Source organism: Anas acuta, chromosome 10 (genome assembly GCF_963932015.1).
Source record: "Anas acuta chromosome 10, bAnaAcu1.1, whole genome shotgun sequence".
NCBI lineage: Eukaryota > Metazoa > Chordata > Aves > Anseriformes > Anatidae > Anas > Anas acuta.
Window position 1 is genome coordinate 6,850,284 of NC_088988.1, and position 12,280 is coordinate 6,862,563.

General features: G+C 36.4%; 1 protein-coding gene and 1 long non-coding RNA gene across 7 annotated transcripts in view; one reads left to right on the forward strand and one right to left on the reverse strand.

Annotated features, from left to right (window-relative positions):
- Positions 1-12,280, forward strand: part of ADAMTS18 (ADAM metallopeptidase with thrombospondin type 1 motif 18) — a 78,620-nt gene that overhangs the window by 52,061 nt on the left and 14,279 nt on the right. For all 6 annotated transcript variants that reach the window (XM_068693395.1, XM_068693396.1, XM_068693399.1 and 3 more), the window contains 2 exons: positions 9,815-9,956; positions 11,500-11,626. In XM_068693395.1, the coding sequence (XP_068549496.1) occupies positions 9,815-9,956; positions 11,500-11,626 (269 nt within the window). The remainder of the gene's footprint in view (positions 1-9,814; positions 9,957-11,499; positions 11,627-12,280) is intronic.
- Positions 1-12,280, reverse strand: part of LOC137861847 (uncharacterized) — a 142,784-nt gene that overhangs the window by 20,821 nt on the left and 109,683 nt on the right. The gene's annotated exons all lie outside the window — the stretch shown is intronic.

Sequence of the window (12,280 nt, forward strand, 5' to 3'; positions counted from 1 at the left end):
CCCGGTCAGCCTGCTACCAACGGCATAGCTTTCTCTGGAGTGTACCAGAGGAGTGGACGTGCGAGGGCTGTACCCACTCTCGGAGGCAGCAGGCGGTGGTTCTTCTCGCCATCACGTAACACCATAACTGGAAACAGCTCTTTGCAGAAGTTTAGCAGGAGTGGTGAACCGAGAACTCTGCATCCTGTTTCCATTACACAGCTTTGTTCTGTTAAGCTTAGGAACACAGCGAATATAGACTGTGATATGAAATATATTCTTCAAGGATTATTTAAACTTTCACAGCTATTCAGTGAAGATTTTTATTTTGAATACTGAAGAGCCTTACCATTACTCATATTGAGTAATGTACTTAAACATATATTTAAGCACCATTGAAGCTCATGAACCTTGAACACATGTTAAAGTACTTTAGGATGGACACATGTTTTAGAAGGGACAGTTTGACATAGGCTAAAGCTGTACATTTTAACAAATTGTTATCATAATTTGCAACAGCATTTCAAAATGTTTTTTCTCAATTGAAGAATTTTAATTCTGTGTGTGTAGGTTAATAAGAATATTTTAGTTGAAAGAAGAGTTTTGGCCTACAAGTCATAGACATGCTTCCTTGTCTCCAAATCATTTCCAATCTAGCCTTACACCAAAGAAACAAGCACACTTATAAATACTACAAAATGCTAAGCTGAACTCTCAGGAATCTTATTTGTCATAATACAAAGTAAATTGAACTGTATTATTATAGAACTAAAGTATGAATAATAAATTGCCTGTAAGATGACTTGGCTGCATATCATGCAAATACTTCACAGAATAAAGATTAAAGAAAAAAATATTTAATTTTAATGCCAAATAACACTTCTATTTTCATCCTATCAAATTATGCTAAACAGTTTTATTAAGATTTAACATTTAACTTGAGGCTATTGCTCCTATGAGAGCTTATTTAAGCTTCCCTTCTATTTTTATTGAAATACCTACACCACTGGCTTAATAAGTAGGGAATCTAACAACTGAAAAATGTTAAAGTTAATATATTCCCCAATTATATATACCTATCAGCTGTAGTAAAGTGTTTATTTATTTATTTATTTGTTTGTTTATTTATTTATTGGCTCTCAGTAATTTCAGCAATGTTCAACAAGCTGAATTCTGGGAAAATGCAAAATACTGTGTTCAGTGATCTGCATTATTTATGCTTTATCAATAAATAAGCAGCACAAATACCAATGAAAAACAAAGAATACACTTTTATGAGGAAACATGCATTGCTGAATATCTATTTCCAACAATAATAATGAAACAAATCCTCTTTAACTTTAAGCATACAAAATAAGTCTTGCTAGCAATTTTTTAAATCCAATTAAGTTGATTTTCAGTAAGACGAGGCTTTCCAGGGAGCAGACCTCAGCTTCTGCTGTAATGTTTAGATATTCTTTTAATTATTTGTAATTATGTTGTATTCAACACCAATTTAATAATTATTTTCTGGAGTAGATTTTTTTTCCAGAAGAATTCAGTGGGAGTCCTTGTAAAAATGAATACTACAGGGACTAAGAAACTGAATAAATTGCATGCATAAATACAGGAACTTTTATTATTCAGGTGGGCACAAAATACAAGTTTTTGTAGGTGTATTTGTTGCTGTTCCGATCTGAAAGATAGATTAGCACAGTTTGTGCTTGTTTAATTTTGTAGTCATAGTTTTGCAAGACATTTGTGTGGTGACCCAAATGATCCAAGTTTTCAACTGCATTTCTGGATGCAAGTCAACCTGCATGCATCCAGAAAGTTCAGGTTACACACATCCTCTGAGTAGCATTCACAGGAGAGGAAGGGACCAGTGCTCTCCAGGTATGGGTCCAGACAGGTCTGGCACGTCTGTGCTCAAGGCAATCACTTGCTGTGAAATGCAGTCATTCTCCAAATTATTTTCTTGAAACAGACATCTGAAGCATGTGTTAAGAAATAAGGGTGAAACCTAAATAAGAAAAAGAGTCTTAAAATTCCCTATTGCCTTGCATATCACAAGTAATAGTTCAGCCTCGCAGTTCAACTAAATGTTTCATATTTATGCATTATTGTATAGCATGTTCCTGTGCATCTGTTTTTCTATCAGGTTTTTCAATAGCTAAGCTGTGTCATTTAATCAGACTTTGCAGTCCTAAATACTATTCAAAAGTGGATGAGAGACAAGAACCACAAAATACTTTTCTTTTTTTGTCGTGGAATCTTAACAAAACAAAACAAAGCAAAAATAAACAACAAAAACACATATACATATTCACATACTTTACATGTATGTAATTATGGGAACCAGTCATATCAAAGAAGACAAAGAGCAGTGAATCTGTAATTTAACTAGGTTGTGAGAGAAAAAAACGCAAACTTAATGGACAAATATTTTCTGAGGGGGAGGAGAATATTTTGAGAAGAATGTGGTATAAAAAGCGTAGGATGAGTGTTTCCTGAGCACAACTACTGGAAGATTTAAATGAAATTCTGGAGTTCATCAGAGCCTTTTCTGGATTGTCCAAGAAGTAAATTGACAGATGGAGGGAACGCAAAGCAGTGTAAACTGGTGCCCTTTAGAATTTGTATATCCTTCTGAAATTGCAGTTGGTATTATTGATAGGTTAGTGATTGTGGGTTTGTAGAAACCAGTAAAAGCCTAAATGAGAAAGAGACATGGGTACTGAAGGCAGTTCCCAAAATGTCAAAATTCAGGCTAGATAAAATAACAAAGGTCAAAGTGGTAGAAACATGATAGTTAAATGATAATCTGGCATAAGAAATTAATACCAGGTATTTAATATGGTTTTGGTAGCATAATTGTCTCATCTTAAACGGAAACATATTGCATTTTTTTAAGGTAGTTAAATATATTCAGTTTATTTATTTATCTGTCATTTGGTCAAAGGTCATTTGGGTACCACTTCCATTTAAAGACCTCAACAGTGTTTTTCTGTTAACCTGAGGAGGAATGAACAGTAAATTAATCATTCGTTCATCTAGCTTTGAAAATGAGGGCTGGCAGTGGTCACCTCAAATGCTGAAAGTACTTTCCATATGGGGCTAGCAGAGCACCAGGGACATTGGTGTCAGAGGGCTCTATTGATACACATCTCATGTGAGGGTCATGTGTGACTTCCATTTGTTGAAATATTCACTCACCCTCCACAACTAAGTCAAATTACAAGAAAGAGTCTGAAAGGGCAAGAAAAACACGCACTTTTAGGTTGGCATGAAAAATATTGCATAACCAGGGATCAATAAACTAACTTAAAAACACAGTAATTCAATAATTTGGTTTTCCCTTCTACCAGTAAAGTGAGGAAGAATGGATTGATTTGAGAATTCAAATCTAATTTGAGAAAGCACGGTGAAGTTTTTCAGGATGAGATAGAATCAGTATCCTCACTGAAATTTACCTCAAACTCGGTAAAATATTTTATCAAGGAATTGTGAAATCTTGGTTAAATAATCATAAAATCATGGTTTACTTTGACAACAGTAAGCAACAGATGGAAAGGATGCTTTATAAGGAGGCAAATATCCATGGAAAGAGAAGGTGAATTGAGCTTCAAAGCAGGAAAATGTCTAATTAAAACCAGTAAATCACTTCCTCTTTGCCAATAGGAAAAAAAAAAAAAAAAAAAAAAAGAGAGAGAAAGGAGGCCAGGTGGAATGACTTTACTGATGATCTAGCTGCCACTGGGAGAAAGCCAAGTTGCAGTTATAAAACATTACATTTATTATTAGCTACTAGATGATAAATTTGTACTGATTTCCCCTAAAGAGAAAGTAAGTTAAAGAGAGCTAAGATGTGCTTATAAGATGCAGATGTTGGTTCAATACAAACAGATAAAAGGGTTTTCCTTTAGTGAAGAGAGACTAGCTGGACGGTATCCCTGAAGGTTGTACATTTAGCATGTGAAAAGTAAAAAAATGGAGACACAATAACAACAGAAGATAAATTTGAAACAGCTGAAGAAGAAATGAGATCATACAGGACCTTTCAAGGTTACTTTTTTTTTTTTTTTGTGATTTCTTTTTTTCCTTTTAATGACCTTAGTGGACTTTCTGGAAAAACAATAGTTTGTCATAAGCTTTTAGTTAAGATTTTGTTTAAAGTGACTTTAGAAATACTGAAGGGATAAAAACCCTTTTGTTTTAAGGTTTGACTTAAGTAACCAATGTAGATGCAATTCTTCCTCTGCTGGTGCTTTTCTCTACAGGTGTTCTCCCACTTTGCTTGGAAGCTCCTGCTATTGGCCACTGTCAAGTCATGTCAAAGCCCCAGCAGCTGCCCATTCAAGCCAGTGGTCCTGTTTTAAACAGGAACAGTTTTCCACCAGCATATGCTCCATGCTTAGATTTACACTACTGAAAATGGAGTAAATTCATGAAAGTCAGTGAAATTAATCTTGATTGATCAGAGAAATCAGAATCTGGCTTAGCATGTTGGATGTTAAAATATGTATTAAGTGGCATGTAGATTCAGAGTGGATATAAACAGAGTGGCAGGTCTCAGAAGCATCTTTCTGAAAACCAAATCTAAAAAGTCAGACACTAGTCTTTAACACAGCTAAACTTCTCAGTCCACCCTTTTTGGTGTAACTGATGGCTCACTGGAGATAGCTCAACTCCTTCACATCTACCTAAAGAAATTATCAAAGACTTACAAAGCATGGGAGTGACCCAGAAAATGTAGATGCAATTTGAAGGTGTAGATCAAAGCTATCATGTGTGCTGGGGTTCAAAGTCTGGGCTCATGCCCATTTTGTAAATTATCCCCATGCAGAATGAGTAAAGAAGAAAATACGCAAAGCACATATGGATAAACAGTAGCTATTCCTTTATCTGGCTTTTTATTTAAACTCACTGCAATTCTCTAAGTGGTATAAGTGTATTACTCCTTCACAGAGATATGGATTCATTTTATAGCTTGTTAACCTGCCAGACACTTGTATGCTTTCCTGTACATTAGACAGAATATTATGGGAGAAAGAAGAGTTTATCTTGTCTAAATTAATTTATTTTAATTCAGTGTATTGCAAGTGACTTCACATACACATCCTACAATAAAAGATACCTTAAAAGTATAATGACTCAATCATAAAAAAGACGTTGATAGGCTCTTTAAAATTTTGACCTTTAAAATGGAATATTGTATTGGAGACTTAGGATAGCCATGGGGAAAAAAAGAATCTCAAACAAAGGAGCAGATGCACAGCTAGTTTAGAAAATTTATTGGCTTAACTTTGAAATCAAAATTAGCAGCTAAAGGAAAAGGTTCTTTACTCAGGAGAATTCAATTTATCCATTGTTTTAACATTTTATGCCCTAAGCAAAAGCCACAGTTCGTTTTCTTCACAGTAGATCTGGCAGATTCCAGCCACAGAGTCTGTGGTTTTCAAACTCAAGAAGCTGTAAATTTTATAACTCTGCGCCCTGCGGTCAGAGCTGCTGAGTGTTGTGTCTGAAGTCAGGTGGTTGGTGTGTTAAAGGTAGACATTAAACAGTTCTATTGAGGAACTGGAAATGTTTAAGGAGGTTGTTTGCCAGCTGTAAATTTGGGAGCAAATGCCAGTTGGCTGAAAATATGCTGGAATGTATCCAGTTAAGTAGACTTGCACTGGAGGTCTTTCCAAATTTGTAGGTCTGATAACTTGGCTGTATACGCAGACTTCAGTTATTGGGTTGTTAAGGAAGGGCTTTATAATGAATGTTTGAAAATATGAAAGAAAAATTTTTATATGCTCATTACTTTGGCAAAAATGTAACTTTGCAATAGCATTGCATTTCCGATGAAGACTTGATTGAATGTTATACATTGTATAACGTTTTCAGCTGAGTGCCAGGGACTTTAAATTATATGACTTTGTGTCCTACAATACTTTGTCCCCATTACTTTTCCAGAGTTTGATTTTGCCCTTTTTCTTTGTAGCTGGGATGATACAAGGATGAAGGAGACCTGAATGTAATGCAGCTTCTGCTTTGTAAACATGCCCTCTTGTTCAATAAATGGGAAGCAGCTCTAGCTTTGGCTGCTGGTTGGGAGAAGGAGAGGAAGTTACAGGCTTCAGCTCTTTCTTACAATTGGATCTACTTTCCAATGCACAAGAAGGGGATGTAGCCCAATGGCTTAAAATGGAGCAGCCTGCATGATGTGCAGGATTTACCCCACAGGCACTCACTCAGCTGGAGGCTGCAAGGTTCTGACATCATTGTGTGGTACTCTGAAGTGACAGACACTAACACGTCTTGTTCTAACTCATCAGACATCATTTGCATCATTTCCATTTGCTGTGTTGAAGCACCAGGAGAATATTGCTCCACAGGAGTAAAACTGGTTGTAACAAAAATGTTATTCTTCTCATCCTCCCTCTTTTGTGTTCTGAATTTGTTGCTCAGGATGCATTTGTTTTGTTTCTTACCTCTACTACCACCAAGTAAAGAGCAGTTTCACAGTCTAAATGCTTCAAGATACTTGTGTTGGGTAAGCTTTAAGCTTTACGGTTATTTTGGCCACTGACATAGCACAGCTTTGTGACAGTTGTCAGAATCAAATGAGGCAAGGGCTCACCCTTAGATGAGGTCTTGAGGCATGGACAAGACATCTTCTGCTTTTGGCACAACTTACTAAAAGGCCAGGTAGAATTTCAGCCCGTGCACTTGAAAGAACATAGAGCAGCTAGGGAAGTGAGAGAGAGCATCCTCACGCTTTCAGGAAAGAGACTTTAACTGTTTGTTATTAGGCAGGTCATTTCTATCACAAGAATAAAATAAAGCTACTGTCTGAAATTGCTTCTCTGTATTTGAACAGGCCCAGTAAATGCTCTGTTAATGAAGAGTGACTTTATGCCCCCCATTACTGTGAATGAAGTTCTGTGAGGAAAAGGGCCCCAGCTATTAGTAGTGAAAGCAGAGGGACTATACTAACACTTGATTTTGTGGTCTTGTTCTTCATTTGATATACTGACCTTCAACAGTTGCTAAATAGCAATATGAACACACTAAAAATACATTTCCACAACCTGTGGGACCTGCCAACCTGTTTTTTCTAAAATTTTGACACCCATGGGCTTGAAGGTTGAGATTCAAAGTGATGGTGCAATAGATGCTGTAACAGAGTTGGACTTTTTGCCATCAGCTTTCTAAAAATCAAAACCAAATGTGGAGGAGATGTTATCCTTCATCTGAAGGGACTGCTAAATCTTATAAAACATTCACAATGGATAGTGATGAATAGCCAAGGAAAAAAGAAAGTCCTGGAAAAAAGTTACATTGATAAGATTTCCATAGGGCACAGCAAATAGGGCACAAAACCACACAGTAAAGAATGAACATGAAGTAACATACGGAAACTTTATCATATGCTCATTAGTGAGCACTGAATTTTGTAGAGGCTTTATGGAAAGATGGTATATGTCCCAGAGATCCGAGTGCATTTGTGCAGGGCAGCGTGGAGTTACACAGCAGTCTCAGTTCGAACGTTTCCTAGTTTAGAGTGTTTGAGTTTAATCCTGTTCTTGTAAAATAGAGATACATACAGATATTACTTAACCTTAAAGCAGATGTAGAAATATTATTTCTGTTGAGAATAATTAATAAAAATAGGGAGGTCAGTAATGACTCTCAGATCTATCTATTCCATGGTCTCACAGGTACTCTAAGGTGCTCATGAATTAAACTTGGATGGTGTGTAGATGGCGGTGGATGGTGTGAGATGAAAAGTTGCACTTGAAGTACTTCAGTTTTCCTGTGCTTGGAGGGTTTTCTAATCTGGACGTTTCAGTGAGAATGCACCCGTTCGCCTACTCTTTTGCATGTATTTTGCCACTGACAGTTCGCAGTCCTGTTTTCACAGTTGGGATCATTATCAACATTCACTTACTGAAATACAATATTTGGTTATTAAGAATAGAAAATATAATATCAATTTTTTGCTGTTTTAAAAAAGTAAACAGTTTACAGTCCAGATCCATTGTGTGTTCAACATTACCGAGCTGGAGTTCATGTAAATTTGCCTAAATTTTTACTGTCACATAAATTCTCTTTTCCAATATGTAAATTTTCAGGGTATTTTAAAACTCTTGGTTCCATTTTAAAATGTATAAAATGTAAAATTTGTTTTATTTCTTGGTCGTAAAAGACAAGAGAGTAAATTTGTTGATATTTTTTGAACCCTATCTAAATAGAGATCAGTTCTACCTGCATGGGTGTGCTTAAGCACTCAGGTTAGACATCACACAAACCTAACTGACAGTGTCAGCCATATTTCATTAATAGTTTGAATAGTAATCATTAATGTAAAGTGGAATCGTACTTGAATTGCAAGTGCTTATCAAAAAGCATATTTAGGAACTGAGGTAAACCATACCTGATCTTTATTTTGCTATGACCAGATCCACAGTGGTAAATAATTAAAACTTGGTAGAGCTCTGTAAAAGTACTCTTTCACTTTTTCTATTAAATATGAATATAAATGCACTTTACTGCCAAAAGTAGCTCCTAAAATAAATAAATATTTAAATACATTTTTCTCCCCAAGTTTAGGTATTTGTCAGATTTTTGTGCATCTTGCATTGATTTTAATTCAGACTGAAATTAATACAGTGAATTGGAGGAAGCTGTCTCCGTGAAAGCTACAATATAATTCATTACTAAAATATTGTGCCTCCAAGAAGTAGATTGCCTGAGTTAAGTGACAAGGATTGTTACTGTAGCCAGTAACCACACCGTCTACAATTTTTCTAACACATTATGGTAAAATCAAAAATAAAAGATTTTTCCAATCCTTTTTTTCCCTGTAGATAAGACATCCAGGGACAGGTCCTCTGCTGAATTGAAGCTTTTTCAGTTTCCATCATCTTAAAAAATACAACAGCTGAGGGTCTGCCAAATGAAACTTATTACCAGTCAGCACAGAAAAACATTTATTACAAGGAAAAGAGATCAATTTTATACCCTCAGGCTCAAGAAGTGAGGAAGCCATCTCTAACCATCTCTATTCCCAGTCCCCACACAGCTATACTACTGCTTTGCTCAAGCTTCTTGTAGTAAAGCATTTGAGTCCTGCTTACTCAGTGAGCAAATGTGTCTTCATTTGTAGAATCATAAAATCATGGACTGGTTTGGGTTGGAAGGGCCCTTAAAGATCGTCTAATTCCACTACCCCTGCCATGGGCAGGGACGACTTCCACTAGAGCAGGTTGCTCAAAGCCCCATCCATCTTGGCCTTGAATTCGTAGAAGGCATTGTGGAAGGATCAGTTAGCTGAGTGTTTGCTAACTAGAAGATAGGAAATATCTCCCATCCCCAAATCCTTAATCCTTCCACTGCACTGGCACAAGCAAGCTCCAGCACCTGCCCATGAGCCCCTGCGGAAGGCAGGGATCCACCTGTTAGGAGTCCATCTCAGGAGAGGAGCACAGAGTGCTGGGGCATGGCCAGTAACATATGCTGTATCGCCAAAAGTCTCCAGACAATATTTCATGTCTACTGAAGGTATTTCTGCTTCATCAGTCCAGTCAAATGCCTTCTGATTTAAAGGAGCATTGTGCTGGCATTTCTGCACTCTGCTTATATGTCCTGCAGGTGCTGGGCCAAGCAAACACTTCACTATTTTGGATTACTTGGATGAACTTTAGCTTAACAAAGAATCAGGTCTCCAGCAAATTCTTTCGCAAACTCTGTGTGTAAATATGTTATGTGTGTATCATGTTTAGTTCATCTGCCTTCCAAATGACAGAAATGACAGAATCCATTTTTTTTTTTTCCCAAACAAAACCAAAATACCCCTCTCTAGATCCTGTTACAAGGCAAAAATCCTGGGATTGCTTGGGAATATACATTTTCCAAAATCAACACTGAGAACAAGACATCTGTCAAAAAGCATAGCTACTCCTGGGTGACGGTGCAGTCAGAGTGCTCAGCTACTTGTGGTGGGGGTAGGTAACTTTTTAATTTCCAATGCTCTTCTTTTTCATTTTCAATGCATCTCAAACATTTCAGCTGCGTTTAATTTTGAAAATTGTTTATAAATACAGACAGAAGGTTACACTGAACACCTGGTCCTTATTTTTTATCTAACAACTTATAACATAAATGAAGTATCGTCACACTTCCTTTGTAGTAGAAAAAAAATAAATCCTTCTAGTCTCAATTCATGTCACTTATGGTGAGGACTATCTGTAGGCATATAATACATGTATCTTGCTCTTGAAGTAACATGGAAATTAAGTATGTACTTCAATGTAGTTGTAATTTGGGAACATGAAAAGATATCAAATAATTAGTACAATTTATCTATCTGTAGAGAGTAACTGAAGACTATAATATTATGAAGACCTCTAGTGACAGTTGCACCCTGGTCTCACTGCTTAATTACAAATATTTGAGTTCTGCCAGCTTAAATCCTGAAGTTCTACTTAAGATAAAGATTACTTATTAACATATTCTTCTAGGCATTTCTTTGTTCAGAACATGTATATTTTAAAATCCCGTGTGCTCTGTCAGTGAAAGTAGGATGTAGTGAAAGCAGAAAACTGGCACATGGGAAATCCTGGAAAAAGAACTGAGAACAAAAAAATTATTGGCCTTTAAATCGGAACTGAGTCATATAAACAAGATTATATGATGCAGCTGTCCTTAACATCAAAGAACTGGACTGGATGACCATGGAAAAGCCATGTTATGCTCCTGTATTGGCAAGAAACGTGCAGGTGAAATTCAGGAATATCTTCTTAGTGTGTTGTTAGACTTCGCAGCATATCAGTACACTCTTCAAGGCCCACCAGGAGCACTGTAGCCCAAATACAGCTACTTTATTTTTCTTGCTTCCCTTTAAAACAAACAAAAGTTTGGATGGATAGCATGAATAGCAGCATGGGTAAAGACAATGGAAGTAACCGTGTTTCCAGATTTGACTTGCTGTGCCCAATGAACCATGTGTGAGGTGCACGATACATCCCAATTAAAGGATGTATCTATAAAATCATTTAATCACTTGAGACATTTGTCGCTTTCCCTGTAGTCTGACCTGATGTAGAAAATAGATATACACTAGGTACAGGAGCTTGCAGAACTCTGAAGTCTGTAAAAAATACTGAAAAAAATGCAAAATGTTTTGTTTCCATTTGCAAGCACATGAGCAGAGCTCTAAGCAAATGCTGCTGGTTTCTGCAGGGAATTAGGATTCGAAGTATTACTGATTCGAAGTATTACTGATTTTTGCTGGAGGAAGATTCTGCAAATATGCCATTTATAACTAAAACGTTTCATCTGACTTCAATAGTAGCTGTGTTGCAGAGAAGGAAATTAGTGTTAAAAACTTGTTGCCAAATGAAATCCTATTTTACTTAGTTCATGTCAGTGGAATTGTACCAAGGATGAGCTTGGACTTGTTTAGATAAAATTCTTTTCTACTACTTTTTCTCTTATATTTTGAGTAGACATTTATTTTACTACATTTTTTTTCTAATACTTCCATAGGACACATTACAACAAAAGCAATTTGTTTAGAAGACCATCGTACACGAGTTAATTCCTCCTTTTGTGGTGCAAGGACGAAGCCTTTAAGTGAAACAAAACTATGCAATACTAATCCCTGCCCAGCATAGTAAGTTCTCTTTATTTTTCTACCTTTTGTTGTGCCTTATGACTGAGCTAGCCAGCAAGGTTATGATAGGCACACAGAATTGTATAGCCTGCTAGATGAACCTCTTTTTATTCTGTAATTTAAAACAGTAATTGTTTAAAAATGTTAGTTGTGTAGGCTTCTGCCCAATGATAATAATAGAGGCAGTATTTCTAATGTTGCTAAGCAAGACCTCCTGAGGATTGCTTGCAGCTCTGTCACCATGCTGGGGTTAGCTATGTGACACTGAGTAAATCTAAATTACTTAGGGGCCCATTCTGCCACCTTTACTCACCTTGAATCAATAAGACTATTTCCTGAGTAAAGTGCTACTCCCCGTGTGGAGACTTGGCCCTCTGACTCAGATTCCACATATTAGATTAGGCTAAAAGAATCTTGTGAAGTGTAATTAGTGATTTTTGGACAAAATGCTCCATAGAGTATTATGACACCAATAAGAAGACTATCTAAGCCAAATAAATTGTCAGTAATGTTCCTGGTGCCCGCAAAAATAAATATGAAGACATTTCCTATGTTAACAATCTTATTTTCTAAAAGACACAAGAAAGTGAGATGCAAAGGAAGACAATGACATATAGATAAGCCTTTAGAATCCAGCTGGTATAAATCAATAGA